General features: G+C 45.6%; 1 protein-coding gene across 6 annotated transcripts in view; it reads left to right on the top strand.

Moving 5' to 3' along the window:
* The window catches only part of RERE (arginine-glutamic acid dipeptide repeats), a 397572-nt gene that overhangs the window by 317291 nt on the left and 53217 nt on the right, over window positions 1-27064 (top strand). For all 6 annotated transcript variants that reach the window (XM_045858989.1, XM_045858987.1, XM_045858988.1 and 3 more), the window contains one exon: window positions 23085-23165. In XM_045858989.1, the coding sequence (XP_045714945.1) occupies window positions 23085-23165 (81 nt within the window). The remainder of the gene's footprint in view (window positions 1-23084; window positions 23166-27064) is intronic.

Genomic DNA, 27064 nt, shown 5'->3' with positions numbered 1-27064 from the left:
AGAGTGAGTGATGGAGAGAGAGAAGGAAGAAGGCTCAGTAGATAGCCCAGCATTAATCTGGCTACTCTGACTAACCCACCTTCCCATACAGCCCATCACTGTTTTTTGGAAGTAGAATAACCTGCTTACTGATCCTTTCTAAGGCTGGTTGGGTGTCTGGGGGGGTCTTTTTTTGTGACTGTGATCTGTGGGTAGTATACTTTTGCTCTCAGGTTTCTTCCAAAGCTCTAGTGTGCTTCCTCTATTCACTTTTGGGATGTTTTCTTCTATTGCCAAGAGCTAGATTCCATGTTGTTAATCCCAGAAATAGGAAACAAAAGAACTATCAAATAAATACACCAAGGAACAAAGAAAGAGGGGGCAAGGAACGTTGCAGGTAAAAAATGAACCTGAAAATAAGAGAATGGAGCAGAATGAATGACGTTATACCATATGGCCTGAGGGCTGGAAAGTCTACCAATCCATATTTAATAAAAAACGTATGTGTCTAGAGCTTTTTTAAAAAAGTGTGTACTCTGTCATCCTGGATCACTTTATTACATGTCCATGAACACCAGGAAGAGCCCCAGTCTGGAAGCAGAACGCCCTGGGATGCACGGAGTCCCTGCAGCACTGGTGCTGTGGCCCAGGGTCTTGCGAGGCCTAGAGTCCCCTCCTGAAATGCGGGACAGGAGAGAAGACACATCATGCTCTTCTGTCTCCCACCTGGAAGACTCACTGCTGGGGTGAGGTGGGGTTGCAGTGGGGGACAAGCAAGAAGAGGCCTTGTGGTTTGGGGAGAGAATGCTGCCCTGAGAGCCTGCAGGCCCGGATGAGAGTTCTCAGACTGGCGGCCACCTTGGGGCTTTGAGGAAGTCAGGTGCCCCTTGGATCTTAGTTCCCTTGTCTGAGAAAGGAGAGGGAAGAGGGGAAGGACGAGCTTTGCTTTGGCAGGTGTGTTCGACCGGAAACCTGGGTCTGACACCAGTCTCGGTCTGCTGCCCTCCCCTCCCCGTCTACTTCTTAGGTTAAAAATTGGCCAGTTGTTTAATCTAAAGCTAGTGGAGTCATCTCCATTCAAGTACTTTGAAAACATGTACGTACGTGTCGAAAACCTTCACATGTTCTTTACTAAGAGTTCTTGAATTCCCCTTGCAGCTGCTTTGTACATTTTGATCATACACTTATTTTCCTAATCTTTCCCATCAGCAGTAATAAAGCAAAACCTTTTGGCCTTCCTTCTGAGATGCGTGTTCTGAGTACTACTGTAAGCCATCCCAGAGTGGGAGGCAGGGCGCTCCGTCACCAGTGGCTCCGCTCTTTGTTGCTTTCTCCAGTCCCTTTCCCCCGGCAGCTCCGAATCTTCTCTAGGCACCACTCTTCCTGAAGGCCATGGGCGAGTCACATTTGCTGATAAGCCGCTTTCCAAATAGGCACTTGCAGCCTAAATTAATCATTTTCTTTTTCTATCTAGGGCCTCTCATTAATTAGGGTAACAGAACTAAGTAGGCTTAGTTATTCATTTTTGAAAGGGAAGTTTTAGAAAATGAATTAAGTATAGATTTGGGGAACCAGTTGATCTAGACCCAAAACCCATTTAAAAATAAAATGGCGTTGCTTGTAGGAGGCATTGGGCTCTTGGGCTGTGGTTCCCATTCCTGTGTTCCCAGCAGAACACCACTCGGGACTTGCAACTTTGTCAGGCAAAGCCTGTCCAATTCCCAAAGCAGCAGCCTTTTGTTCCTAAAGAGTGGAGTGGACGGTGAAAATTTGGTACCCTCCCTTTCAGGCCAGCTCACGGTAATGAAATTCTCTAATCTTTTAGCAACAGCAAAAGTTAGAAGATTATTTTCAGATCATCCTTTGGGACAGCCTAACTTCTATGTCAACTTCCCAAGCTTTTGACCCCAGAACAGGTTGACCTTGGAAGTTTGTCTCCCTCATTAGAGCTTTGACTTTATAATCAGCTCACATCTCCCCTCCCCTCCCTTCTTCCCTCCGCTTCCCTCCTCCCCTGTCATACATTCTAAGGATCCATTTAGATTATCTTGCTTTTAGGCAAACTTTCAGATGGATCGTTTCATTGCTCACACATTCAGAGGGGTCACTCAGCATCGTACCAGATTATCCCGCACTGGTTTGACATCGTGCGAGGCCCTGAGAGTTCCATTGTTACAAGGATACACGTGTGTCTGGGACACGCTCCCCTTCGGATGAGTATCTTTACAAAAGGGGTGGTAGACTCTGCAAGTGCAAACCAAACAGTGTTCTTGGATAATCAGCTTTAGATTTGCCTTTAAAAATATCATACAGGGAGAAAGAGAGAAGAAGGGTTTTTTTTTTTTACCTTAAATTCAATTCCACAGCATTTCTGTACCTACTCTGTGTGGGGCTCTGCTGGGGCTTATGAAACCCTTTCACCACCATTGACTGTGGTAATGCTTCTTCCAGTTCAGTCTTCAGTCCCGTTGTCAGTGTGGTCTTCTGTTAGTCAAGTGACTTTTTTGTATTTACCTTAGTTTTTTAGAAACAAGGTTTTAAAATGTCTAGATTCCCTTATTCAAAAGGAAGAGAACTGATTGCCAACATTAGGAAAGTAAACTGCATTTGTTCTTTACCTGCTGAGCTCTCTGCAGGAGCCACCACTAACCTCGGTCATGGCCTGGCAGTTGTGGCACCCTTGACTGATTTTGGCAGTGGGTGTAAATGGGCACTTGAGTTGGATGTTGTCGCCACAGGCAACCATAGAGAGGACAAACTCTTTCTGAGTGCCTCTTTCCTCTTGGACAGGGGGATCAGGAGGTGCTCGGAGGAGGAGGAGGTGTGGTTGCAGGGAAGGATAGGGTTTCACCATGCATGGTTGATAGAGGTCAACAGAAGAACAGAGGTGTAAAAGAATGTGGGTGGTTGGTTTGTAGCTGGTTGCCAAGTTTGAATGAAGCTACAGATAGAGGAGTGATAAGATAGCTGATTCAAAGCTACCTACTCTTTATAGGAAAAGAAGTTTATGTTTAACTTAATAGGAAATAAGGAATGATTACATATTTTTTGCATGTGGGGAATGATAGGACTGCCACCATCATTGTAGATTAACCTGGCAGTGACATGGGCAAATGGAAGTGGGTGGAGAAGGGGCGCCACGATCCTGAAGCATGACCACACATTAGAGTCACCTGGAGAACTTTAAAATGTCCCGGTGCCCAGGCTGCACTTCAGCCCAGTTAAGTCAGTCTCTGGGTTGGGGCCTGGCCGTCCACGTCCCAGGCCCTGAGAACCATGGACCTGGGTAAGCGCTGTGGTTCCAGTGAGAGGCGTTGAGAGACCTAAGTTTATAAACTATGGTTTTGTACCTTTGTTGCACACTGGTATTACACAAGGAACTTTAAACACACACACACACACACACACACACACACACACACTGAGCCTTGGGTCTTACCCTGGAGATTCTCACTTTTTTCATCTGGGATACAACCAGGGCATTGGATTCTAATGTACAACTAGGCTTGTGGGAAACTGAGATAGAGGTAGTGAAAAGCAAGACCTTTATTATGTGCCAAGTGTAATTCTAAGTACTTGACATGAATTGACTCATTTATTGATATTTTATAGAAGAGGAAGCTGGGTCACCAACAGGAGACAAAACTTTGCTGAGGTCACAGAGTGATTCGTAGATCCTGCTTTCTGGCCCAGCCTCCTGGCTCCGGAGCCCAGCTCTGAACTTACTACACATCACATGGCCTCTCTAGAGAAGTCCAGCTGATTGGAGGTGGGAGGGAAGGAACAAGTTGGAGAGATGCCATTCAGATACTGTGTTTCGGCATGAGGGAGGAGCCTGGTAGCACCTTTACTGAAGTTATGGAATCAGGAGAGTACTTCCTTTAGGGCAGCATGGAAATGTTTATGTTGAACTGGAATGATTGTTGAAGATGCAAGTGGATGTAGCTGTTAGAAATGAAGGTCTAAAGATAGAAAGCTTTCTGTTTGCAATGAAAGTTCATGGTTGAGGAAGCTGGGCTTGAAGAGGTTAATTAGCATGGCCAGGGTCTCAGGGCTGGTAAATGACAGAGCCAGGATCTGAAGAAGTTGCGGGGGATACTGCTGCAGAGTGAGAAGAGATTCGGGGAACTGTGATGTCGGGGGCAGAAGGATGGACCCAGTGACAAAGGCAGGAAAGGAATAGCTCTAAGGTAGGAGAGAGGTTTGGATGCTTTATAGTTTAGTTTGTTAAACATGATATTTAGCTTACTGGGACATAGGAATGGTTACACATTTTTAAATGTGGGCAGTGATAGGACTGGGGTGTCTTTGACACAATTCAAGTGCAAGATTGGGGCAAGGACTTAGTACAAGGTCAGCATGCTGAGGCATGTCTCATAGTATTGATCACATTGTTGATATAACTGATCGTGATCCATGGGCTGCATACGGAGGTTAGGAAACCAGGACACAGATGGTACCGGAGTTGAGGGGTGCAATCAAGACGGAGAGATTTTGTGGACTTAATGGCGGCTGTGCAGTAGTAAATAAAAGCACATTTCTAGTTTCTTATCTTAGATGCTTTCATGATGTCTGGTCAAAAGGGATGGCTACCAGTTGGTGGCTGGGTTGGAATAAGGGGCACTAAGAATTGTCAATTCAAGCCGAGGATCAGAAGGGTATGAGTAAGATTTCTCATGTTTCCAAGAATGCTGTCAAAAGAGACATGAGAAAGGGACTTTGAGCTAAGTGTAGAATCACGGAGTGAGGGAAAGGCGAGGAGGGTGGGGTTGCATGGCTACAGAGCTGCCTTCCTCAGGGCAGCAGCCATTTCTCGTTCCATATTTCTCTTCTTCTAAGTAAGTCTGGATAAATAATGCCTCTGATAATCTAAGGCAGTTAATCAAGTGTGATACATGTTTTTCTAATAATTTGAATTACTTAACCCCCTGTCTTGTGATCTTTGGGGTCGTGTCTCAGTTGCCTATAAACTGTTCCTTGTCAGGACCAGATGCATGCCTCCAGGACTCGGAAACTTTTGAGAGCTTAGAATTGACTGAGTTTGGCTGAAAGGAGAGAGGGGAGCTTTGCTAGGGAAGTAAAATCATGTGGCTGTCATTGAAGTGGAAGTCAATGCATTTATCATGGAATGTGAACGTGGAAGTAGAAGTTGTGCGTTTTCCGTTATGGGGAACACAATAACAGAACTGATGCCAAAAAAATTCTATAAACCTTTTTCATGACTTTTTGGATTGGTGAAAGAGAAGAGAAGGGTCTGGTTCGTGTTGAAGCCTTTGCTGATAATCTCACGGTAGTTTCGGATGAATGTTCTCTGTGGCCAGGAGAGGATGGGGAGAAGTGGCTAAAGCCCAAGGGGGCTCTAACTACTCTGTGGAGTTCCCTTTAGACGTCACTATGGTTTCATTTTCATCGATGCTTCCTCAGTGTAATATGTTTTATCCAACAGGCCTAAGATCCTAAAGCAAAAAAAAAAAAAAAAAATATATGAAGGAGCTTGATGGGTAGATGATTCATTTCCTCATTATAAAGAACATTTCTTTTTCATCCTTTATTAGGCCACAGGAAGCTTTTTCCCTGCTACCTGTCCTAGCCCATACTAAGGTCCCTCCAGTCCCGCCTGCTGTAGTCCGAGCAGCCTGGGCACTGTGCCAGCCTGGGAGAAGGCCGTGGGGGCTGAGCGCGGGTCTCAGGGCCGTGCCCAGATCAGCCAGGGGAAGAAGCCCGGCGCTGGGGCACGGGCTCTCCTCTGAACGTCTGCCGTCATTGTGTCCGGTTGTTTCTCGGCTTGCAGTGTGCTCAGAAACGAGAAACCAATCCCCTCCAGTCCCCGCTCTTCCTTTTTTCCCCTACTCTCTTGTCACTTCTGTTCTTAGATGACTCCTCCTCTGTAGAAAACTACCTGCTGGTAATGTAGTTAAAGTTTGGTGTAGGAAACCAAAGCGTTGGGAAACCTGTTTTTAGTTGAGTCTATGTCTTAGACCAGCTGCTATACCTTAGGCAAGTCATTGATATATTTCTCTCTTTCTCTCTCAAAAAAAAAGTGTTAATTAAATGATGAGGCCCCTTCTGGCCCTGAAGGGTACAGATAACAGGAATTGTCATTGAAGAAATACGATTTGTATGTGGAAAGGACTCTGTCAGGTGACCCTGGACAGGACCACCCCTCCTCGAGGAGAGAGATTTTAGTGGTAGTGACGGACTTGAGTGCCCGGCCCCAGTGCTGTAAGTCCCACGGCGGGGTCCACAGAGGGGTGGGAGCACAGAGGGAGGAGGATGGAACCTAAGCATGAGGCAGTGAATAAACTTGTTCAAGGTCACACGGCTGGTAGGTGAGGAACAGCTCCATGGAGACGATCAGTGCGTGGGATCCCCGGGCTGAGGACTGTGCGAGGGGAGACAGAGGAAGGGCAGTGCAGGCGTGTTCAGGGAGTAAAAGGAGCCTGGCTTCGGTGGAAGCTAGGACAGTGGTGGCAGATACGCAGCCCAAGTGCCGTCCCCTTCCTCCTCCTTGCACTCATTGTAGACATTGTTCACCACAGCGCGGTCTCCGTGGGAACTTAGAATCCACTTGAACACAAGTTCTGATCCGAACACTTGGGTGTGGTGGGAGCAGAGGCTGGGGTGATCGAAGGGAAGTTGCTCGGCACTTGAATTGGCATACTGAGGAGTCTGGCTCTCCACTCTTCTTGAGTAGAGAAGTGCCAGAACCAGTTTTGATTCAAGTAAAGAAGGCCTTTATCTTGGTAAACAACAGTTACACCAAAAAAAAATTTTTAATGATTTGTTTTATTTTTCAGTTACAGTTGATGTACAATATTGTATTAGTTTCGGGTGTAGAAACCAGTGTTTAGACACTTACATAACCTTCAAAGTGATCACCCTGATAAACCCAGTGTTAGCGGTGCCACCTGTCTTGGCTGTAGAAAGTGTTCTTAGTGACCCTAGTTTGGGTCACTAAGAGTAAACCGGAGTCTGGTTAACCTCCCTGAGGTGTGGACGCAGGCTTGGCACTCCCAAGAATTCCTGTGCCGTCCTTTCAGACACAAAGCTAAAACTTTTTTCCCATAAAGCCCTAAAGGAATTTGGCTTTAAAAGCCATATACTTTCTCCCAAGTTTAAATTGGTGTATGCTTTTTTCATCATGAGGATATAAGTTCTGACATACTTACAAATATTGACATTTGAAAGAAAAACTCTCATCACTCTTAAGTATATGCAATGTATTTTGAATACCTTAAGATTTATACCAATTATCATCTATTTTAAAAAATACACAAATGGGCTCCTTAATGTAAAGCATTTTGTGTTTGAGAGTCTGTGTCAAATTAGCCTTTCATACTCCATGAAACAAAAAAGCACATGTATCAAAATATGTGTACCTATTGCGATTTCTTTTAGAACTGAAGCTCTGTGCTAAAGAAAAATTCTCTCCAGTAATTATGATATTTTCATAATAATTAGTGCAGGGTTGAACAAAATAAGATATTATAAATGTTAATAAAATTTTACTTTTTAATTATTGGAATTTTGGGGATTGAGAATTTTAAACACATTAGTTCTTGGATGAGTATTACTTATTGTTCAAATGAGGCCATGCTCTGTATCAATTTTATTCTTGTTTATGTGTCGATAGAAATGCTCAGAAACCTTGTTTATATGAGCAAGTAGATGGGAATTACAGTTTTTTTACGGTGTTATTATTTGAATGTTTCCATAATCAAAAAATATAGTTTATCTTCAGACTGTTTTTAATAAGCTATCAGATGACATCTCTATTAAATCCTCCTTTAGTTTTGTTGAAAGCAAAGAATTAAAAGTACCTAAGTTGGTTGAGTCTCTTGCGGCAAACTCTGAGCTAGTCGCTGTGTCAACATCCACAGCAGTGCTGTGGACTGAGGCTGTGTGTGGTGCCCGGGGGTTTCCTCGCAGCCCTCCGGATGGGAGAGAGGCGTGGGGCCTTTGTTTGGGGAGTGAGAGGAGGGTGCCTGTGGAAGGGAAGGTGGCCCTTTGCCTTCCAAACCATAGTTTGTTTCCAGGCAGATACATTTGGGAAAGAAAACGTGACAGTGGGAGGCCTAGAAAGGAATCCCCTTAAAACTATTTGAGTCCATGGACCCTTAAGGATATCTTTTGTATCTACACGCCTCAGTTTGCAGAAGACAGACCTACCTACAAGTCTTTCTTGCCAGGTCCTCATCGGGGCACCAGGAAAACCCAGGGACAGTCAGGCCAGTGGGAGCTGGTTTGGTGGTGTGGAGAGAGCCAGCCTGGGGGCATTGCCCACATCTTCCAGGATCCAGTTGGTCAGCTGTGGGCAGTGAGCCAGGCTGTGCATGGCTTTGGTAATGTAAGTGATGAGTAACCTGCTGTTCTTGCCCTCCCTGAGTTTACAATCTGCGCTCTTAACTGTAAAACAAAATGAAACACCCCCCCCCAAAAAAAAGACCCAAACCCTCTGGGAGATCTTGTTATTTAATGTCAATGAAGTATGTATATTTACTTTTTAAAAATGTTTTGATAACTGGATTTCAGTAGTACTGTTTTCCTTTTTAATCCACATACTTTATTTTGGGCATTTAACCATCATTTCTAGAAGAGGTTAAGCTTTACCAGGCTGCCAAAAAGGGCCCATAGTACAAAAATGATGAGTTGGGTTCTTAGTGTTGGCCTCTTCCAAGTAGCCACAGCGAGTCTCCAGAGTCCTAGGTGGTGGTGTCAGTGAAGTGGTTTCAGGGAAGGGTGCTGCATAGGAGTGACATGCGGCAGGCATGTGGTGCAATGTTACTGGCTTGGGCAAGCCCCATAGGTATTTCAAATGTTGCAGTAGCCTGTCAGACCTCAGGCCTGGTATTACCAGACATTATCTGAAGGATGTTAGTGTCTCCTGTAATCCAGTTGACTGTCAAGCATTAGGGAATCCCACCACCTGCCCCTGTGCCAGGGGGCATGGTTGAGGGTCCGCTACCTTCCTTGCTCTATTCTACCACAAGAAATCCATCCAGAGGAAGCAAATTTTCATTATCTACAGATTGTTGATCACAACGCTTATAAATGTTCTTGGTTTTATTATTAAATAATATGGACCTGCAGCTTCTTAGTTATTATTAGGTTTGTTTCTTTAACATTTCAACATTCATTATTTTCTTCCTGGTGCTTTCTTAGCAGCTGATTTGCTCTACACACCAGGTCCCCTGACTCCAAGCTACAGAGCTGCATTTAGATCAGGTTTCTCGCATGGTGCTGACTTTATCTCATTTACAGTATCACGTTTCTGTTGCCATACACAGTGTGATCTGGGCCTCCCCACAGCTTTTTAACAATTCGTAATTGAACAGGAAGTGTTTTTATTACAGTGGCCTTTTGATTTTGATTTTACAATCGTGTAGTGTTTAGCAGAGAGCAGAGGTGGGGAAGTGGCTCTCTGAAACACATTTTTGACAGAGAGAAGTCTGTTGTTTCAGCCACTTGGCTATCTGTCAGCGGTTCTCAGACTTCCCCCCTTGTGTTGGTTGCCTGGCAACCTGGGGCTGGAGCAATCAAACCGTGGCCAGTGCTTTTCCAAGCCCAGATTGGGAGATGATTTATTGGTGGAACTGTAAGCACGGTAAACCCAAGCCTCAGAAATGGACCTTTTATTTTCCTTTTTTAAACCAGGAGTTTATATAAACCACATCAAGAAAAAAAATAAAAGATGAAGAATATCAGTTGGAGGGTGTTTTTTCCCCTAAAAATTTTAAAGAATAAAATTAAGGCCTATAGTGAGTTTGTTATTATTATATGTCTATCCACATATGTATAGGTTAACATTTCTGCTTTGTTGGATTATTACTCTTTTTCTTTTATCTTCCTAGAACACTCAACATTTTAAAAGTTAGTGCCTTTATCTGGTAAATTAGGGTACTTGGGATGCCATCTTTCCACAAGGAACTCAGCCCAAGGAATGTTAATGGCTCGCCTGGGGTCATCGGAAGCCTTGATAGAATCAGGCACAGAAGCAGAGGCCAGGTTTTCTGGTGCCTGTGTTCATATCTGGATTGAATGCAGTGACCATAAAACCCTGATTGCTCTTCTTCCTGTTTTACAAAATTAGCTGAAAAACCCAGAGACCCTGCCTAACTACGTGCTGTGTTAACAGGTCTTTCTCCTCGTACGTGCATGCATTGGTGTGTAGAGAAGGGAGTGCTGTCATTTTGGGACAAGTTAATTTTGAACTTTCAGATTCTTCCCACCTTCTGCTTCTGCCTACACCACCATCTCTTGCCCTCTTCCCCCAATTTATAATTACTACTTTTTAACTGTGAAAATTATCCTGTATTGATTTAGTTTTACTATAAATGAGTTTGAGAGCTCTTTATCATGAGATTTTTCTTTCTTAGAGTTTCAAATAATTTCTCCCATATTGCAAATATGGATGAAGAGAAATTTATTTTGGGGGGCATTCTGCATAGGAGGAGGGAGCAGAAGAAATCTCAGCCTGATTTAGTAGGCTAGGCATTTCTTAAACATTTCATTCCGTAAAATTTTAAGGAAATACTTTGAAACTCAAACCACACTCTGCATGCAGCCCAGTATATCCGACTGTGTATGTAAATGTGCTATTAGTATGTTTGTGTTCCTTATAAATATACAGACTCAATCTGTTTGTGTGTGTAATTTACACACAGCTGTGTTCATGCTCCCTTAATACCAATATTTTCAGCAAGACTGAGGTATCATGGGAGCGCTATTGTTCCAAACAAAAGCCAGCAGACCAGCCTCGTGGTGGGGCCCATTACCAGACCCTGATGTGGGGACTCTCCCTTGAGAGACTTTTGTGGTAGTTGTCCTGCATGTGGACAGCATGAGACCAAACAGTAATAAAAAAGGAAACAATGACCACCAGTTAGACGGGGATCTGCCTTACCACCAGGTTTGCCTTTTGTAATTGCGATACACTCCCTCCCCCGCTCCATTTCCCTACATTTATTAAAGAGATTTTTTTGCTTTAGTAAAAAAAATTTTTACAACACTTCCCTACATTTTACTAAATTGATTTTTCCTCCCTATTCGGAGATCCTGTAAAGCGAACAAAGTTAAATGAGAAAGAAACCCTGGCCCTTGTCATGTGGTGGTGAAGGAGAAGCAAAGTTCAGGAGCCCTGCCATGGCAGGGGCTGAAGCAAGCCCCCGGCACTCCCTGTGTGGGGGCAGGTCATAACTTGCTGAGCTCTTCTGGAGGACGGGTTTCATTCAATTTAAAATAACAGACCTTCACGGTTTTATTTCATTTAGGACTATGTGGTATCATTGTCCATATTTCTAACAGTGTATTTTACCTCCCTAATAGGAAACTTCTGGTGCTTTGGGTGTTTTAATATTTTACAAAAAAGAAGTAAGGATTATTCTAGACCTGTGCTATCTGATTTGGTAGCCACCAGCCATGTGTGGCTGTTGAGCACCAGTAGGTGCCAGTCCCAGTTGAGATGTGTTGTAAGTGTAAAATACACACTGAATTTCACACACCTAGCAGGAAAAAAAGAATATAAACTATTTCAGCAATAACTTTTATATTGATGATTTGTTGAATTGATAATATTTTAGATATATCAAGTTAAAATAGACATTAGAAGCTCCTCTATTAAAATTAATTTTATCTTTTAAAAATCTGGCTACTAGAAAATTAAAGTTATATTTGTGGCTTATATTCAATATCTATTGGGTACCACTAATTAGACTCTTAATTGTAATATTTGCAGAAGGCTTTTTCGCTGAAGATTTTCCCCTTTTTATTTCCTTGTAATATCTATCAAGCCGCATTCTTTTTTTTCCAGATTATTCTTTTTTCCTTTTGTACTGAGATCTACTTTGTTAAAGAAGGTTAACTTTTTAATGACTTGTTTATGAGCCACTTTACAGGAACATTTACAGGGAGACTCCACGGTGATTTCGCAGGGAGAGGAGGAACCTGTAATGCCCATTTGGGTTCTGTTGTTGGTGTTGGGTTATTTTTAATTTGGGTATAGCCAGGCAGCCATAATTGGCCAGACATATTTTGCTGGCCCTAGTTCTATATCTGTTAATGCTTCTGCTTAACCAGCCAGTTCTCATTTGACTTGAAATGCATTGAAGTGTGGTCTGATATTCACCCAGTGACAATACCTTGTTAGGTCTGCTCTAGTGACAAGACTCCAGGAGACTCAACGTAATCATCATGTAGACAGATAGATAGCATGGCTCCGTGGCCTTTGCTGGTGGGCCCAGGTGCAATGTAAATCATTCAAAATGTGGTCATTTTCTTATGGTCCATGTGATTTTTGAATGAAAAATGGAGTAATTTTTTGACATTTGAGACCACCTGGGAAGGGGTTAGCACACAGGTGTGTTGAAGAAATTCATGGTCACCTTCAGTCTGGGTGCTGAGCCAGCATCATGGGGTGGGATGGTGTGGTTTCTCTCGTGGGATTTGTATGTCTGCATGGACAGGAAAGTTGGCATTAAGTAATTTTGTTAGTAGTAATTAGAGAGTCAGAAACTTAACAGCGAACCCATAACAGAAGACACTGAATCAAGATGTAGGGCAAATGGCCGGGAAACCAAGTAAGGTTTTGGGAAGACCAAGCTAGCTCACCTCTGGATAGATTCATCTATTCATTCAGCCAGTGGCTGATGTTGCTCTCCTGCTATGCCCATCAGGTGCTGTTTACAGTGCTGGCATACAGAAGTGAACGAATTTCCTCAAGTATTTAGTATCACGTGTCATGTCATATGGTAATAAGAGCTATGTACTAAAATAAAACAGTAAGGTTATAGAGAGTGGTAAGGCATACGGATTAAGGATGTCTAATTGGAAGGTTGTTTACTGGTTTACTTAATTAACAGTTAACTAACACTGTTGTTACAATTTTTAATGGTTTTTGTAATGAATTTCATATTGGTTCCTTCTAGCTGTATAACAAATTACTCACAACAATAAAAATTACCTCAACTTGCCCTGCCCGGTGTGGCTCAGCGGATTGAGTGCCGGCCTGCAAACCAAGGGGTCGAGGTTCGATTCCCAGTTGGGGCACGAGCCTGGGTTGCGGGCCAGGTGTCCCATAGGGGGCATGTGAGAGGCAACCACACGTTGATGTTTCTCTCCTTTTCTTCCCCTCTGTCTAAAAATAAATAAATAAGATCTTTAAAAAAAATTACCTCAACTTAAAACAACACTAATCATTTATTATTTCTCACTGTTTCTGTGGGATGAGAATTTAGGAGTGGCTTGGCTGTGTGGTTCGAATTTGGGGGGCTCTCATGAGGTTGCAGTCAGATGGCAGGTGGGATTGGAGTCATCTTGAAGGCCTCTTCACTTGAGTCCAGGCCAGGAGGACTCAGACAGCTAGGGGCTAAGAGAGCTGGAGCTTCCGTGGCGTCTCTCTCTATCCCTGTGTGGTCTCCCCAGCATGGTGGCTTCAGGGTGGCCGGACTTATTACGGTGGCTCAGCCTCCATGCCTAGAGAGGGAGAGCCAAGCAGAAGCTGTGTTGCTTATGCCCCAGCCTCAGACCACCAGTGACACTTCTGTCCTGTTGGTCAAAACAGTTACAAAGGTCCACCCAGCCTCAAGGGCAAGGAACAGCCGTCTCAGTGCAGAAGTGTCCTCGTCGCACTGTAAGAGCAGCATGTGGGATGAGATGGCAATAGCCTGTCGCAAATAAAAAGGTTTTGTGGGTATGTGTGTTTTAGTTTTGTTGTAAGTGATGCATGATCCTGGTCTGTAAGGTAAGAGCTCTGAGCAGCCAAGATGCGCTAAAGCTCCCTTCCAAGTGTGCTGCGCTCGGATTCTGCTGCTCCAGATGGGGCGGGGCGAGTGGTGGCCGCGCCTGGCTGCTGTGGACGTGTCTGGGGCACATCGGCTGGGGGTCGGAGGGCCGCTGGACTCTTCCTGCTGACCTCCAATTGAAACACCTTAGCACCTGGCATTGCAGTCCCCCTTCATGTTAGAGGTCATCCTCCAGGGGCGGAGGGTGGAGAGAGCAGTGACTGAAACCAAGAGCTGGCCGGTGTCACCACACTCCTCAACTAAGTGAGGAACGTAGAAGAATCAGGGCAGGATCACATTACCACCTACCTTCCTTGGTTCTCACGTGTTTTGGGCCTTTGGAAGACTGAAAGCAAAGGAAATGGGGTAGAGAGGGCTCTGACATTATTCCTGCATGGCAGCTGACCAGCTGCCATGTTTGACCATAGAGAGGCCTTGTTTTAGAAATGGTCAGGGTTGCATTTGGGCTTCTGTGCTAAGCACCATCAAATCTTTTGGATGAGGTGGGGGAAACAGGGTTTTTTGTTTGTTTGTTTGTTTGTTTGCTAAAACCAGGATTTATCTAACATTAAAGGCATTTTTGGTGAGTTTTCTGAATTTCCAGAGAAGACCATTGACAGCACACATCGCTCCTTAAAGGGCCTCTTCAGGAAAGAGTGTAGCTGTCCTCTTGTCTCTGCACAGGAAGGGCCTCCCTCCCTCGCTGCGGCTCCAAGTGGGGCGGGGCCGGGGGGGGGGGGGGTGGACACTAGAGACAGCCTCTGCTTGCTGAGGCTGCGTAGCCAGTGGTGGGCCCAGCGCCCATCTCACACCCAGGCCGGAGGGAGCCCCGAGAGAGGTGGCGAGCTGCACGGGGGCTGTGGATACTTAGGACAGGACTGTGCACTCTCCGAGTTGTTTTGTGGGAAAATTTCTAACAGCATACAGCCTCTGACACATGCTTTTGCTTCAAAGAGCAAGTATGTGTATGTAAAATTTCCTTTTGAGGTTTCTTTAAAAGAAAATATAATGACCTTTAATTCCTCTGATATGAGTAGATAGAAAGGAATATTTCTGTACCTAGATTTCAAGTAATTCTATTTTGAAATCTCATTTACTCTCTACCCTTCCTGATTAACTATGGATTAGGGCAGGGTATTTAATTTAGCTAAACTTCAGTTTTTTTCATCTGTAGAATGGGTCCAGTGACACTTCTCTTGAGGAGGACTTGGCCTAGGACCCATCACTGTCCATGTTGAGATTATGGTATTCAGAGACAACAGAAGCTGTTACTCTGAATAGAAAGTGTAGGTGCACGTTTGAGCTAGGGAAAAATGTCAGATCTAGATGAGAGATGAGAATCATCAGGAAAATTGTGGTTGTTATTTTAACTAGTTATCCTGTTTGCTTTTTAAAAAACTATAACTAGTTTAGTGAAACTATTAACTACAGTTGACTCTTGAACAATGCCAGGATTGTGGGTGCTGGCCTCACACACAGTTGGAAATCCGGTATAACTACTGTAGTGACCCTGGCATAATGCTAATACATTCAAAGTGTACTTAAAGCTGGAGTCGGAGATGAGGAGCAGCGTACTAGAACTCTTGGGAACGCCCACCATGGTTGCTGGCAGTCTCCTCCCACACAAGTTGGTTCTGGGTGGTGTTAATCAAAAAGTAACGCCTTACCCAGCTACCCTTTCATCAGTGTGTTAAATAATTAAAACCAAAACCAAATGATACTTTTCAAAGTGGCATCAGTAGCATACCTCCAGCAGGAAGTGTTTTAGATATGGGGTGACGGGAATCTGTAACAAACAGGATTATACAGATGAAATGCAATCAGTTCTCATCTAGCAGTTGTTCAGAAAGAGCCATTGATGAGCAGGTAGGTAGGCATTGTGTAATCCCGGTGTGTTTGGAAAGGCTTTCATTTCTTCTGCTTGGCATCAGTCTTCTCTTTTTTTCACCTTACTCATTAACATAGGCCCACATTTAGGACACTCTTCGATATGATCCTGCTGCTCCCGACTTTGAGAAGAGCAGTGGGCATGCTCCTCATGCTCCCTGCCTGGCTTGTGGGCTTACACTTGTACATCTCTAGCAAAGGCGGGAGAGGGGATGGGGGCACGCTGTGGTTTGCGTGCTTGCAGATATGCATGTTCTTCAGTCCCCTGGGAGCCAGTCAGTTATTAACATAAAATTTTGTGCAGAAAACAGGGTAGAGCAGGAGCAGCCATTTTCACAGTGGGAATCATTTTAATACCGACAGTGTTTTCCAAACACTTATGTAAGAGGATTGAGTAGACGTTGCTTTTCAGAAGTCCTGGTGAGTTTCTGACTGTGATGCACTAGTTAAAATTCACCAGAGGGAGTTAATTTTGAAAGCGCTCAGCCAGGGGTTAATGCGGAGTTATCTTTTAGCCATTTCTGAAGCATAGACCCATCTTCCTGCCTGTCTTCTGTGCTGCAGGCACAGGGCAGATCCAGCCCTTGAGATGAACCATGTTGGGAGTTTCATGTGCAGATGAGGGAGATAAATACACCTTATTTTTTGAAGGACTTACTCCCACTTTAGTGCTCTTCTGTTTGCTATCCAATTCGATGTTCAGAAAAGATTTTTGAAATGGATAGGCAGATATTTTTTGCCAGCTTAGATGAATAAACTGAGGCAAGAATAAGTTAAGTTACAAGAATATAGCCTTGTACATTTGTAGATTACTTATACATTTGTAGATTTGGGGGGGAACACTTAAAACCTTGAAATGCAAACCTAGCAACAGATGCCCTTTGGACCCATGATCTGCGCCCTGTCCTTGACTCCATTCTTGGGCCTCACTCCATCTCTGAGGTTCCCAGCTGTTTACATTTGTCTCTCCTACCTCGATCCTCTCCTCCTGGTCCAGGGGGTTGGTAACATGGTTAGTTTTCCCATCTGTGAAATGGAGGTTTCCACCTCTAAAATGGAGTCGGTGCACCTGCAGTCCTTAAGACGTGCCCTAGCGCTGTGCCGTGTCGGCTGTTTTCACTGTTGTGCAAGGTGGTGTTTCCCTACCTATTTCTCGTCACGACCCAGAACGGTGGGGCTGTTTGCCCTGGGCCCACCTGGCCATCCCGAGGGTGCAGAGGGTCAGCATCTGGGTGGGCCACGGGCACAGGGTTCACGGGGCTCCGACAGGGGCAGGCTCAGCAACAGCACCAGGAACTTTTGAATGTTTACTTTATCATAAGAGAAAATGTTACTGCATTTTGACCCAATTATGTTTATTCCTATTAAGTATCTCCCATTCCAAAAGCGGCTGTGTCTATAAACAATCATGTCAGAATTTCCTTTATGGAACAGAAAAGCAGACTAGATTCTAGGACTTCTGAGTTTGAATCTCATGTTCTTTCCATTCTACCAAAAATGAAAAATGGAGCTTTCCAGATTTTATTAAAACCCAGTTTAACAATAAATACTGTGCTCAGGTAACTCACTTTTTTTTGAAGCCAGGAATTAAATACTCTCAGTTAGGAATGCATAGGTAGGTGACTCCTGATGATGATGTGAAATTTTAGCTTAATAATAGAAAATGATAGGAATTTGTCTGAAAACTGGAGCAAAATTATGTAACATGAGAGAGGCTCTAATTATCACTACAATGGCAATTGTATTACAATATATGTGTATCAAATTAATGTGTGGTACACCTCAACTTTATACAATGTTACATGTCAAAATATATTTCAGTAAATAAAATAAAGACTAGAGCACAGCCGCAACTTAGGTTTGTAAAACAAAGCAAAGAATAGTCTCTTTGCCATAAATAAATTTATATTTATATTTGGATCTTATCTGGCTGTGGGGATTCAGAAATAGAAGAGGACTTGTTTCGTGCTCCCAAAGGCACACAGTCAGGTTAACGGAAACAGACACCCCAAGGCCTCAGTTCGTGCTCCAGAGAGTGGCGGGACTGCAGGTCTCTGGAGTGTAAAAAGCGGGGCAGCTGGACTCACAGAGCTGTGACCCAGCCCACATTATTGCCTTGTAAATGAGCACAGTCTTCTTTCTCCTTCATCCTTGGCATCCTAGCATTCTAATATCTGTACGCCATCAGGGACAGAAAAGCCAAGGGGCGTAGAAATAATTCATGAGGCCTGGAATTTCAGCACGAGCAATGCCAAATTTCAGCTCAACCACTAAGATACAGACCGTGTCTATGTGCTGTTGTTCAGAAGTTAAGCATACAGGCAGACCACATTTTATTGTGCTTTGCTTTATTGTACTTCACAGATGTTGGCCAGGCCCCTCCCCCCTTTTTAAAAATACAAATAGAAGGCAAGACCCTCTACCAACAAAAAGATTCCAACTCACTCACTATAATACCTGCTTATTGTGGTGGTCTGGAACCCAACCCGCAGTATCTCCAAGGTATGCCTATAGCTGTATATTTTGAAGTCAGTAGAGTTAATTGTTAAAGTAAGGTCTTCATTTGAAGAGAGATGAATTAATAGAGAGAAGGGAGATTACAGCCTCAGAAAGCCTATTTAACATATTGACATAATCATTGACTGCTCTGAGTGGATTGGCTTGGTTTCGATTTTAAAGGCTACTTACTCTCCATTTCTGGTAAACCACAAGGTAAAGGCTGGTCTCTGAGAAGCAGATGTTTTACCAGTTTTGAGGCCTTGTGGGTTTCCATAGAGAAGTAACAGTGAAGGCCACATGAAGCTTTTACTTCCTTTTTTTTTTCAAAGTGGAGCCAATGGTACTTTGCATTTGATAGCATAGTCATTGAAATACATTGACAGAAGTGGTCTGTGTTCACCACCAGATGTCAAAATCATGTTTCTGAAAGCAGTTAATTTGAAATGTCTGAGACATTCAAGCAAGTGTTCCCAATGGGCTTGGACCATAGATTTAGCCTTAGAAATAGTCGTGAGCGTCTTGGATGATATTTAAAGCCCCGGGTGCAGTGGGAGGTAGTATTGGGAGGGAGTTTGGAGAGCAGAAAGCCTTGAACAAAGCCTTGGGAAGCCCTAACATTTAGAGGTTGAATAGAGAATTAAGCCAGGTGATACGAGGAAAATCAGGAGAGTTTTGTGTCATGGAGCCGAGAAAGTCAACTCTGTTATCACAGTTCAGAATGAACCCTTTGACTTTTAACAGTCTGTTTCCACTGTGACCACCCTAGCCCAGGCTCCTCATTTCATGATTTATCTCACTTACATATCAAAGACATGGGAGCTCCAACTGCCTAATGCTGTCAGAAGGCAAAGAGGTATTAGATACAGTGCCTGTGTTTCGGAGCATGTAGACTCTATCAGTACACGAGCCTTTATACAAATAAAGAAATGCCACACGAATGGGAGGGAATGGTCAGGGAAATTTCATTTTGGAGTGGAAGGGGTTTGAACTTGGGCTTGAGGTAAACTGGAAATATCTTGCGTAGGCTGTAGAGTTGTAGAAAAGAGAGTCCAGAGTTCAGACAGTTGCAATGTGGGCTAATTGGCATCACTGGATGTCTGGTGAAAAAGTTAGACAGCAGCAGGATCCTGGAGTGCCCTGAACTAGTGGCAAAGGGGTATACTCTGAATAGGTCAAACAGCTACTTAGGTAGGGCAAAGGGGCAGGATGAGAGAGGGCTCATGGTTAACTTGGCGGCTATGAAAAATTCCTTGCAGAGGCCAGTAAACGGCTGGGTTTGGGGGCTGGGTTAATGGGCTAGCTAGGAGGAGAGGGAGATAAGGGCCTGACCCGGGCTAGCACTGGGGAAGAAAGGAGGGTATTCAGAGACCTTTCTTAGGAAGAGTACTGAAGACTTGGTGATTTGATGTTGGGCTGCAAGAAAAGGCAGGGTCACAGATAATGGTGCTATGACTGGAAATGGTTGTATCTGTAGACTCTTACCTCCATTTTACAGAAAGTGTGGCAGTACAGGGCATGGATTTTGGAGCCTGGGTTTGAATTCTGTCTTTTCCTCTGAGGTGTTGGGTGACTTTGGTCTAATTACATAACCATCGGTGCCTCAGCTTCCTTGTCTTTAAAATGGAGATAATAGCCCTGGCCGGTGTAGCTCAGTGGATTGAGTGTGGGCCTGTGAACCAAAGGGTCATGGTTCAATTCCCAGTTCAGGGCATGTGCCTGGGTTGCAGGCCAGGGTTCCAGTAGGGGCACTCGAGAGGAAACCACACATTGATGTTTCTCTTCCTCTCTCTCCTTCCCTTCCCCTCTCTCTAAAAATAAATAAATAAGCTTTAAAACATAAAATGGAGATAATAATAATACTTATTTGTAGGTTATAACAATATTAAATTAATATATGTAAGATCCTAGCATATAGTAGGTACTTAATAACTATTACTTGAATGGATGATGTTCAGGGTATTACATCATAACAGGGAGCAGAATCAGAATCTGAACTCAAGTTTGCTCGCCCCACCACATTAACCTGATGTGCCAGAGTCAGCCTTCTTCAGATGCCGCCCCCATTTGTGCCCGCCTCTCCTAGTGAACCTGTTCTGTGTCCTTTGGCATCTAGCCCACCTTCAGATCGCATGGTCCTGGCATGCCACCCTCTGACTCGTGCGGGGTCACCCACCTCAACTTTGTGTAAACTCTCTTGTCCTGTAACCAGTTCTCATCCTCCGCCTCTGCCTTTCATGGCGGGCGTTCCAGACCCCCTCCACCTCCGCACATTCTGTCTGTTCTTGCTGCCTGGCCCCGCCTCACCGTCGTGGGGAAGGTGTTCTAGACTGCACAGTCCACCCCTCTTGGCTGCCGGGCTGCGCTTCGCTACTCCATGCTTGGCTGAATTGAGTCTCAGACTGTTCTGGGATGACTCCATACACACTTCTCTTACCTGCCAGAGGTGAGTCAATTTTAATACAGGTCCATGGCCACTTTTAAATTCTTCCCAGTGCTGGGTACTCAGGAAATACTTAAAAGAGTGCATGAAGAAGCATTCATTCTGGTGGCCGAGGTTGAATTTGGGCCTTTCTCATCGCACACCTGGGTTACATCACCAGCCTCTTTAACTAGTCTCTCTGTTGCAGCCCGTCTGTCCCTAGGCCACAGCCACACTGCCACTGGAGCAGTTCTTACCCAGTCTCTTTTCACGGACCACTGGCGCTTGGACTTCTCTGCCCACCCACAATGAAGACCATAAGTCTTCGGTTGGGCCTGGAAGGCTCTCTGCAACCTGATCCTCTCCTGCCACTCCAGTCTTACCCACTGCACTCCTTTCTGTGCACCCGGTCCTCCTCGCAGTTCCCGGAATGTTCTGATCCCCCTCCTGACTGACACCTCTGCCTGAAGCCCCGCTGAGCGCACCTGGCGGGCTCCTGCTCTTCCTTGTCACTTCCTCTAAGACTCTGGCAGTGTAGATCGCTTCCTCCTCCTAGCCCCACCCACAGCCCTTTGTTCCTCTGATGCTTTTCTGAGGGCCCAGAGATTGATGTGTTTACCTGTCTGCCGCGGAGCTCCTTGAGGGCAGGGCAGCTCCTCCCTCGCCATACCCCCAGGGGAGATGCCTTGCAGGTAGTCAGGGATGCAAGTTGATCCTAAGAAGGATACTTCTGTTAAGTAACCGAGGTCACTCTTTCCCAGACTAGACCAGGGCTTGCTCCTGTTTTGTGCCTTGACAGACTTTTCCTTTGAGGTACAAGAATTAGATTGAAAACTGACATGATGAGTCATCTTAGAAAGGGCTGAAATCTGAAAATGCAGAGCCTCCAGGACGGGAGTAGGAGGTTGCAGATCAGCCCTGCGGGCCAAGCCTGGCTCCTCACTTAATTTGCCCGGCGGGTCTCAAACCCGGGGAGTGGGAGGGACCCTCCTCCCGGTGGGCAGGTGATTTATTGGCTGGGAAGCTTCCGCGGTGATTTCGCGGTGAACCGGGCCTTGCGAGGTGCAGCCTAATGCCTGGGCCGCTGGGAGCAGCCGCCCACAATACCGGCCGGAAGGGACCACGGGGTCGTCGGGCTGGCCTCCCATTGCGCGGCCCAGGGCTGGTGGACGGCTGGCGGCGGCGCTGCTGACTCTGCCCGCCTGGAGGGGGGACTGGAGAAGGAGCGGCCTGGGACGGGGCCCGGGCCCCGGCGCGGCCCCAGCCCGGTAGGCGCCCTCTGCTCGCTCGCGCAGTGGTCGGGAGGAAGTTTCTGTGCTTCGGCGCCGGGATTTACTTCTGCTGTTCAGAAGGAAGGGCCCGAGAGAGCGGCGCCCGGTCCCGGGAGGCTCTGGCGCAGAGCCCCGGGGCGGGGGCCGGACTGCGGGCCGGCGGGCAGCGCGGCAATCCAGGCCGCCTTTTGCAGCCGCCCGGCCGCGCTGGGCTCTGCGCGCTGCTCCAGCCTCCTCCCCCGGTGGCAGCGGTGGCCCCAGCCCCGCGCCCTGCGCCCCGCGCTGCGCGGCCCGCCTCGGTCACACGCCGAGCCACCCTGGCTGCCTTCTGCCTGCGGTTTTTGGAGCCAGGGGCGGGTGACAGGCGCGGCCTCTCGCTGCTCCGGACCCTAAGTGTCCTCGGCGCCGGCCCCGCGTACCTGTGGCTGCCTGGCCACCGGCGCCCACCCCGCCGGGACGTGCAGTGGCAGGTCGGCCGCGCAGGACCAGGCTTCGGGCCCCAAGCCCGAGGTGGGAGCCGGGGAGCAGGGGCGGAGGGGGGGGGCTGCCCCCACTGGGGCGGGGACGGGCTGCCTGGGAGCCCTGGGACGACGTGAAAGTCTCCAGACTGCTAAGGAAATGGGGGGTGGGGGGGAAGGGGGCGGTGAGGGGCTTCGGGAAGAAGGAAGGGGTGCTGATGGTTCTTTATTTGGTGTCCTGGAGTGGCTTTTCGTGACGGAGATGGTGGGGCAGGCCAACTAGTGCTGAGGCTCCCAGTGGGCTTCTGATGTCGGCGCCTTCCTAGCGAATTCCTCGGGTTAAGGAGAGGGCCTTGCAGTCCTCTGGGGTGCCCTTCTGGAGGAAAGTCTCCAGGTGTGGTTCTGTGTTCTCCCTTCTGCTCGGCACTCGGGGAAGCCTGGCTCTGAGGCGGAAGGCAGTCGTCCTGTCGTACTGGAACCCGGAGTGTGTTTGTTGTTTATACCTCGGTGAGCCAGTGCGTAGACCGGCGGTAGCACCGAGGGCACAGATTGCTGCCGAGCCTCAACATAGACGCCCTTGCCTAAGCCTGTGGGGGGTGTGGGCTCCCGGCTGAGGAGAGCTGTGGGGGGCCTGCCCTGGTGGGGGTCCCGTCGGAGTCCGAGCCCAGTGGCATTCCCTGGCTAAGACTTTTTTGTTGTTGCCGTGGTTATTCTGCTGATTGCAGATATCTTTGCTGACATCCTGTTTTGTTTTTGGTTTTTACATCCCATTTGTTGTTTCTTTTTATTACAGAAACGTTTCGTTAAGGGGCTCAGGCAGTACGGCAAGAACTTCTTCAGAATCCGAAAGGAGCTGCTTCCCAATAAGGAAACAGTGAGTACAATTGGACTTTATGTAACTCGATTTTTTCCTCTTTGCTCCTGCTGCTTCTCCACACTCGATCTTATGAAATGGTTCCCTTTAACCCTGTGCTGTGCTCGGGTTCGGACTGGCCTTCAACATCCTACTCATTTCACTTCCTGCACGTTTAGTTCTAGCTCAGGATTCTAGACAGTGAGTGGCAGATTATGCCTATTTCCTGAAGAAAGTGGCCCTCTGTTGTCAGAACAAACAGGTCTTCGGCAACAGAGGGTTAAGTTGAGGGGTGGGAGTGGGTGTCGGGTTTTGGGAAGTTAACATCTAATTTTAAATACAGTGGCTGGAATAGGAAATGTCGTTTATCACTAGTTCAGATTTGGTTGATGTGGTTTGTAGCTCGTATACTTTGAATTCTGTTGGGACTTTTTCTGTATTTAATGTTACAGTGGTTTGAAGAGTAGCTTTAACTCTTCAATTTTCCAGCCCTAAAAGTTTGTACTTTTCATTTGATGATGCACGAGAATTGTTATAAATTGCTTAAATGGGGCTTTAAAAAATTCCTATAGTATTTCACAAAACTGAGAGTCAGATCTGTTGAGTACTCTTACTAAACTTGGGGTGGGAGGGTTTGCTAAGGAAACTTCAGAGTAAAGTTGTGTGAAGAGAATATTGTCAAGGGATCCTGTCTCACTTATCTGTAATTTCCTCCAGGTGCTACTGGAGGTGGGTTGGGGAGTGTCCTCCTCTGGCTAGGCTAAGGAGTAGGGGAGGTGCAGGGTGGAGCAGAACCAGACACTTCACAGTATCTGTGGCTGAGGCAGGGTCCAGTCTCTGCAAGTGTTCTTCAAGACTTGCGGTGGGGGTGAATATTTAGACGTTTTCTCCAGGAGTGGAAGAGGGAGATGGAGGAAGAATATTCATTATAAAAATAGGTAGGTTGTTTGGTTTTATTTGTTCTTTTGGTTTTCTGATTGGGTGTTTATTGATTTTTTCTTATTCAGTTTTTATTCTTTTATTCTTTTTTTCTTTTAATGAACTGTTTCTAGACACTTTCTGTATAGAACCTTAAGAACAATGATAACATAACAGGGAAGACGGGTTCTGAGATTTCAGGTATAGCCTCCTTTAAATCGGTGGTTTGCATCATCAATCATAACTAGATTAAACTTTTAATATTTGTTATATACCTGAATATGCTGAGAGATGAGTCATTTTAAGAGTGGTAAAAAGAGAGAGAACTGTTCACATACATTAAAATAAATTGATTATGTAATCAATCCATAAAACCAACTTATTTTTTGCTCTTTCCAGAACAAATTGGAAAGAAGTGATGAATGGAGAACAGTGAAGGGAAGTTTTTTGAGGATTTCAGTTATTTGAAGATTGATAGGTACTTTTAAAAAGTAAAATGCCTTTACCCAAGTGTAGGAATTTTGGTTTGGCTAAATTGGGGTGAAATTGAGAGACATCAATGAGTAGCTTTGACTTGATGTGAAGGGCTACCTCATAACCTCTCAACTCAAGTGTTACCTACCCCTGTGCTTCCCTAAAATTCTCGAACCATGAAGAATCTGATACAAAGTATCACTTGACAACAGCTTTATCTTTCTATATTAAAAAACATCGACAATAGCAAGATTAAGCATTAATCCTAAAATTTACTGTCTAGCATTTGGAAATGCCAATTTTATCTAGTTTTAACTCCCATGCAGAAACCTCGGTAACCTAGGTAAGAGTCTTTGACTCTGTTTTTCTTCTTGCTCATGGTTCCTTATCGATGGTGTCAGACTCAGTAAGGAGCCTTTTCTCACCGCAGAGGAGTTAGGAAGTCAACTCTTGGAACTGGCTCTCCGGTCTTTCCCAGGCGCCTCTTTCCTGGGGCCCTTCCTCATCACTTCTCCGCCGGCCCCCGTTTCCCAGTCACATGGCTCTCTCTTCACTTACGTAGCACCCAGCAGCCGTCCTGTTTCGGCCTCTTCTGGCCTCTTCGGGGCAGGGCTATTGGCGCTAATGGGACCGTTGTTTGCGGCACCAGAAGATTTATTATGGCTGACATAGGCTAACTGTCCCTGGTGTCTGTGTGTCTTTTGCGTAGGATTGGAGGAGTTTGGTAGTAGGGTAAATCTGTAAGTATTCTAATCAGCTGGGAGAGGCACTCATGTTTTCCTTAGTTATCTACATGAGCAAGCTAATCATTCACAACTCACGGCGAGGGAAGGGCAAAGGTTCTTTTTCATTTTTGCTGTGGAAGATGAGGAAATATGCAGGCACCAGTGTTCTTGGTTGAAAACTTCCTTGGTAGAAATCTTCATGTGGTCATGCCTCTTTTTATAGCAAATCCGTAGATACTTGCCACATTCTCTTCTATTTAACAGAATTATTAACTCATTTCTTTGCTATTCTCAACTGACTTGAAACTTCAGAAGGGTGTCAGCATCCAAAGAACATGCCTGACTGGGCCTGGGTGCGGGGCAGCAGGCCCGTGCTCTATTCTTGGTCTCACCAGTAACTGTAGTACGTGCCGATCTCTTCTGACTGTGCGCTGTTTTGGGGAGTTCAGGGCAAATCCTGACGGGGACTGGGAAATTGCTTTCTCAAAAATGGTGTTTCTTTGAGTGAGAATTTTGTAGGTGCTACACACAATCTTTGTAAAATGTTTGCACACTTGGGCTGTTGCCGTGCCAAGAGCACAGTGATGGCTCTGGCCACCTTTGCTGCCTACCTGCTCTGGAGCCTCCGTTATCCGCTGCTCTCCCTTTAGTGTCTGTGTCTGTAAGACAGCCTGTCTTACAGGCTGAATTTAAATGAGGCACTGTTTATAAGGAGTGCCTAAAAATACTTGAAAATGACTGTTCTTCTCGTCTACCCCCAATACTACGCAGAGTAGCTACATGCTGTGAAAGTACAGAATTATTTTCCACTTGTAGAAAAATTGAGTTTGTATAAAAAGAAATGACCTGTTTCTCATTAATCTACCTTGCCAAAAACCCTTTCAGTTGAACAACGGGGAAGGAGTGGAGGGCAGCGCCTAGTTTAAGGGGTGCGTTCTGGCTTGCAGCTTTGTTGAGGAGGCTTGCATTCTTGCCGGTCCCCTCAGTGAGCTCTGCAGACACAGGTTCCTGGGGGGCCTGGGCATAAACAGCTCTCACAGCTCTTTTGGTTTCTGGTGTTTATTACACAGGCGCTGAATCTGGCTTTTCTCTGAGCACTGCTGCCCACTGAAGTGGGAATAGTGGCTGTGATTGTGGAAAACCAACTGTTTATAGAGGTTTAGTTGAGTGAATATTACATGTTAACCTCATGGTACCCAAGAGAATAACCGCAAGTTTTAAATATTTAGTGTCATGGTTGTACAGACATCCTGTAGCTTATTATCTTTTTCTATAACCATTTGCCTCCCTCAGTATTCTTAGATGTATGATTAGTAGTAAAATATAGTAACGAATCTTTGTCGAGCGTATCAGATTCCCCTTGGCTGTGCATTTCTCTCTTACGACATGACTGGACCCAAACCACAGCAGAGTCTGGGGAGTGAGTACATGTGTGTAAATCACAGCGAGTGTCCCCTCGCTGAGCTCTGGGAGGATGAGTGGAGCCAAGCCCCCCGGGGTGCTGCTTTCAGAACTGCGGGGGCTCTGGGCTGGCGAGTTGCACGCTTTCTGATGCTAAAGTCACACCTGATGAAACGAGAGCCCAGGTAGAGCTGACTTTAAATTACCAGGAGGGGAGCCATGTTAAGAATAATACAAAGTCATGGGTGTTCCAAAAATTATGTTTTGTGTGATTTTTATACACATTGCAGTTTTCTTCAAAATCATGAGATGATTATTCAGGTGACAGTGACATTCATTTTCTTTTACCCCAAAAACATGTTTGTGTTGCTTGAACCAAGACTTCCCATGTCTGACACCTGG

The sequence above is a fragment of the Phyllostomus hastatus genome, unplaced genomic scaffold (assembly GCF_019186645.2).
Source record: "Phyllostomus hastatus isolate PE091 unplaced genomic scaffold, TTU_PhHast_1.1 phas_scaffold_182, whole genome shotgun sequence".
NCBI classification, from domain to species: Eukaryota; Metazoa; Chordata; class Mammalia; order Chiroptera; family Phyllostomidae; genus Phyllostomus; species Phyllostomus hastatus.
Note: the sequence above shows the minus strand (reverse complement) of the source record. Positions and strands in the feature narration are given on the sequence as shown.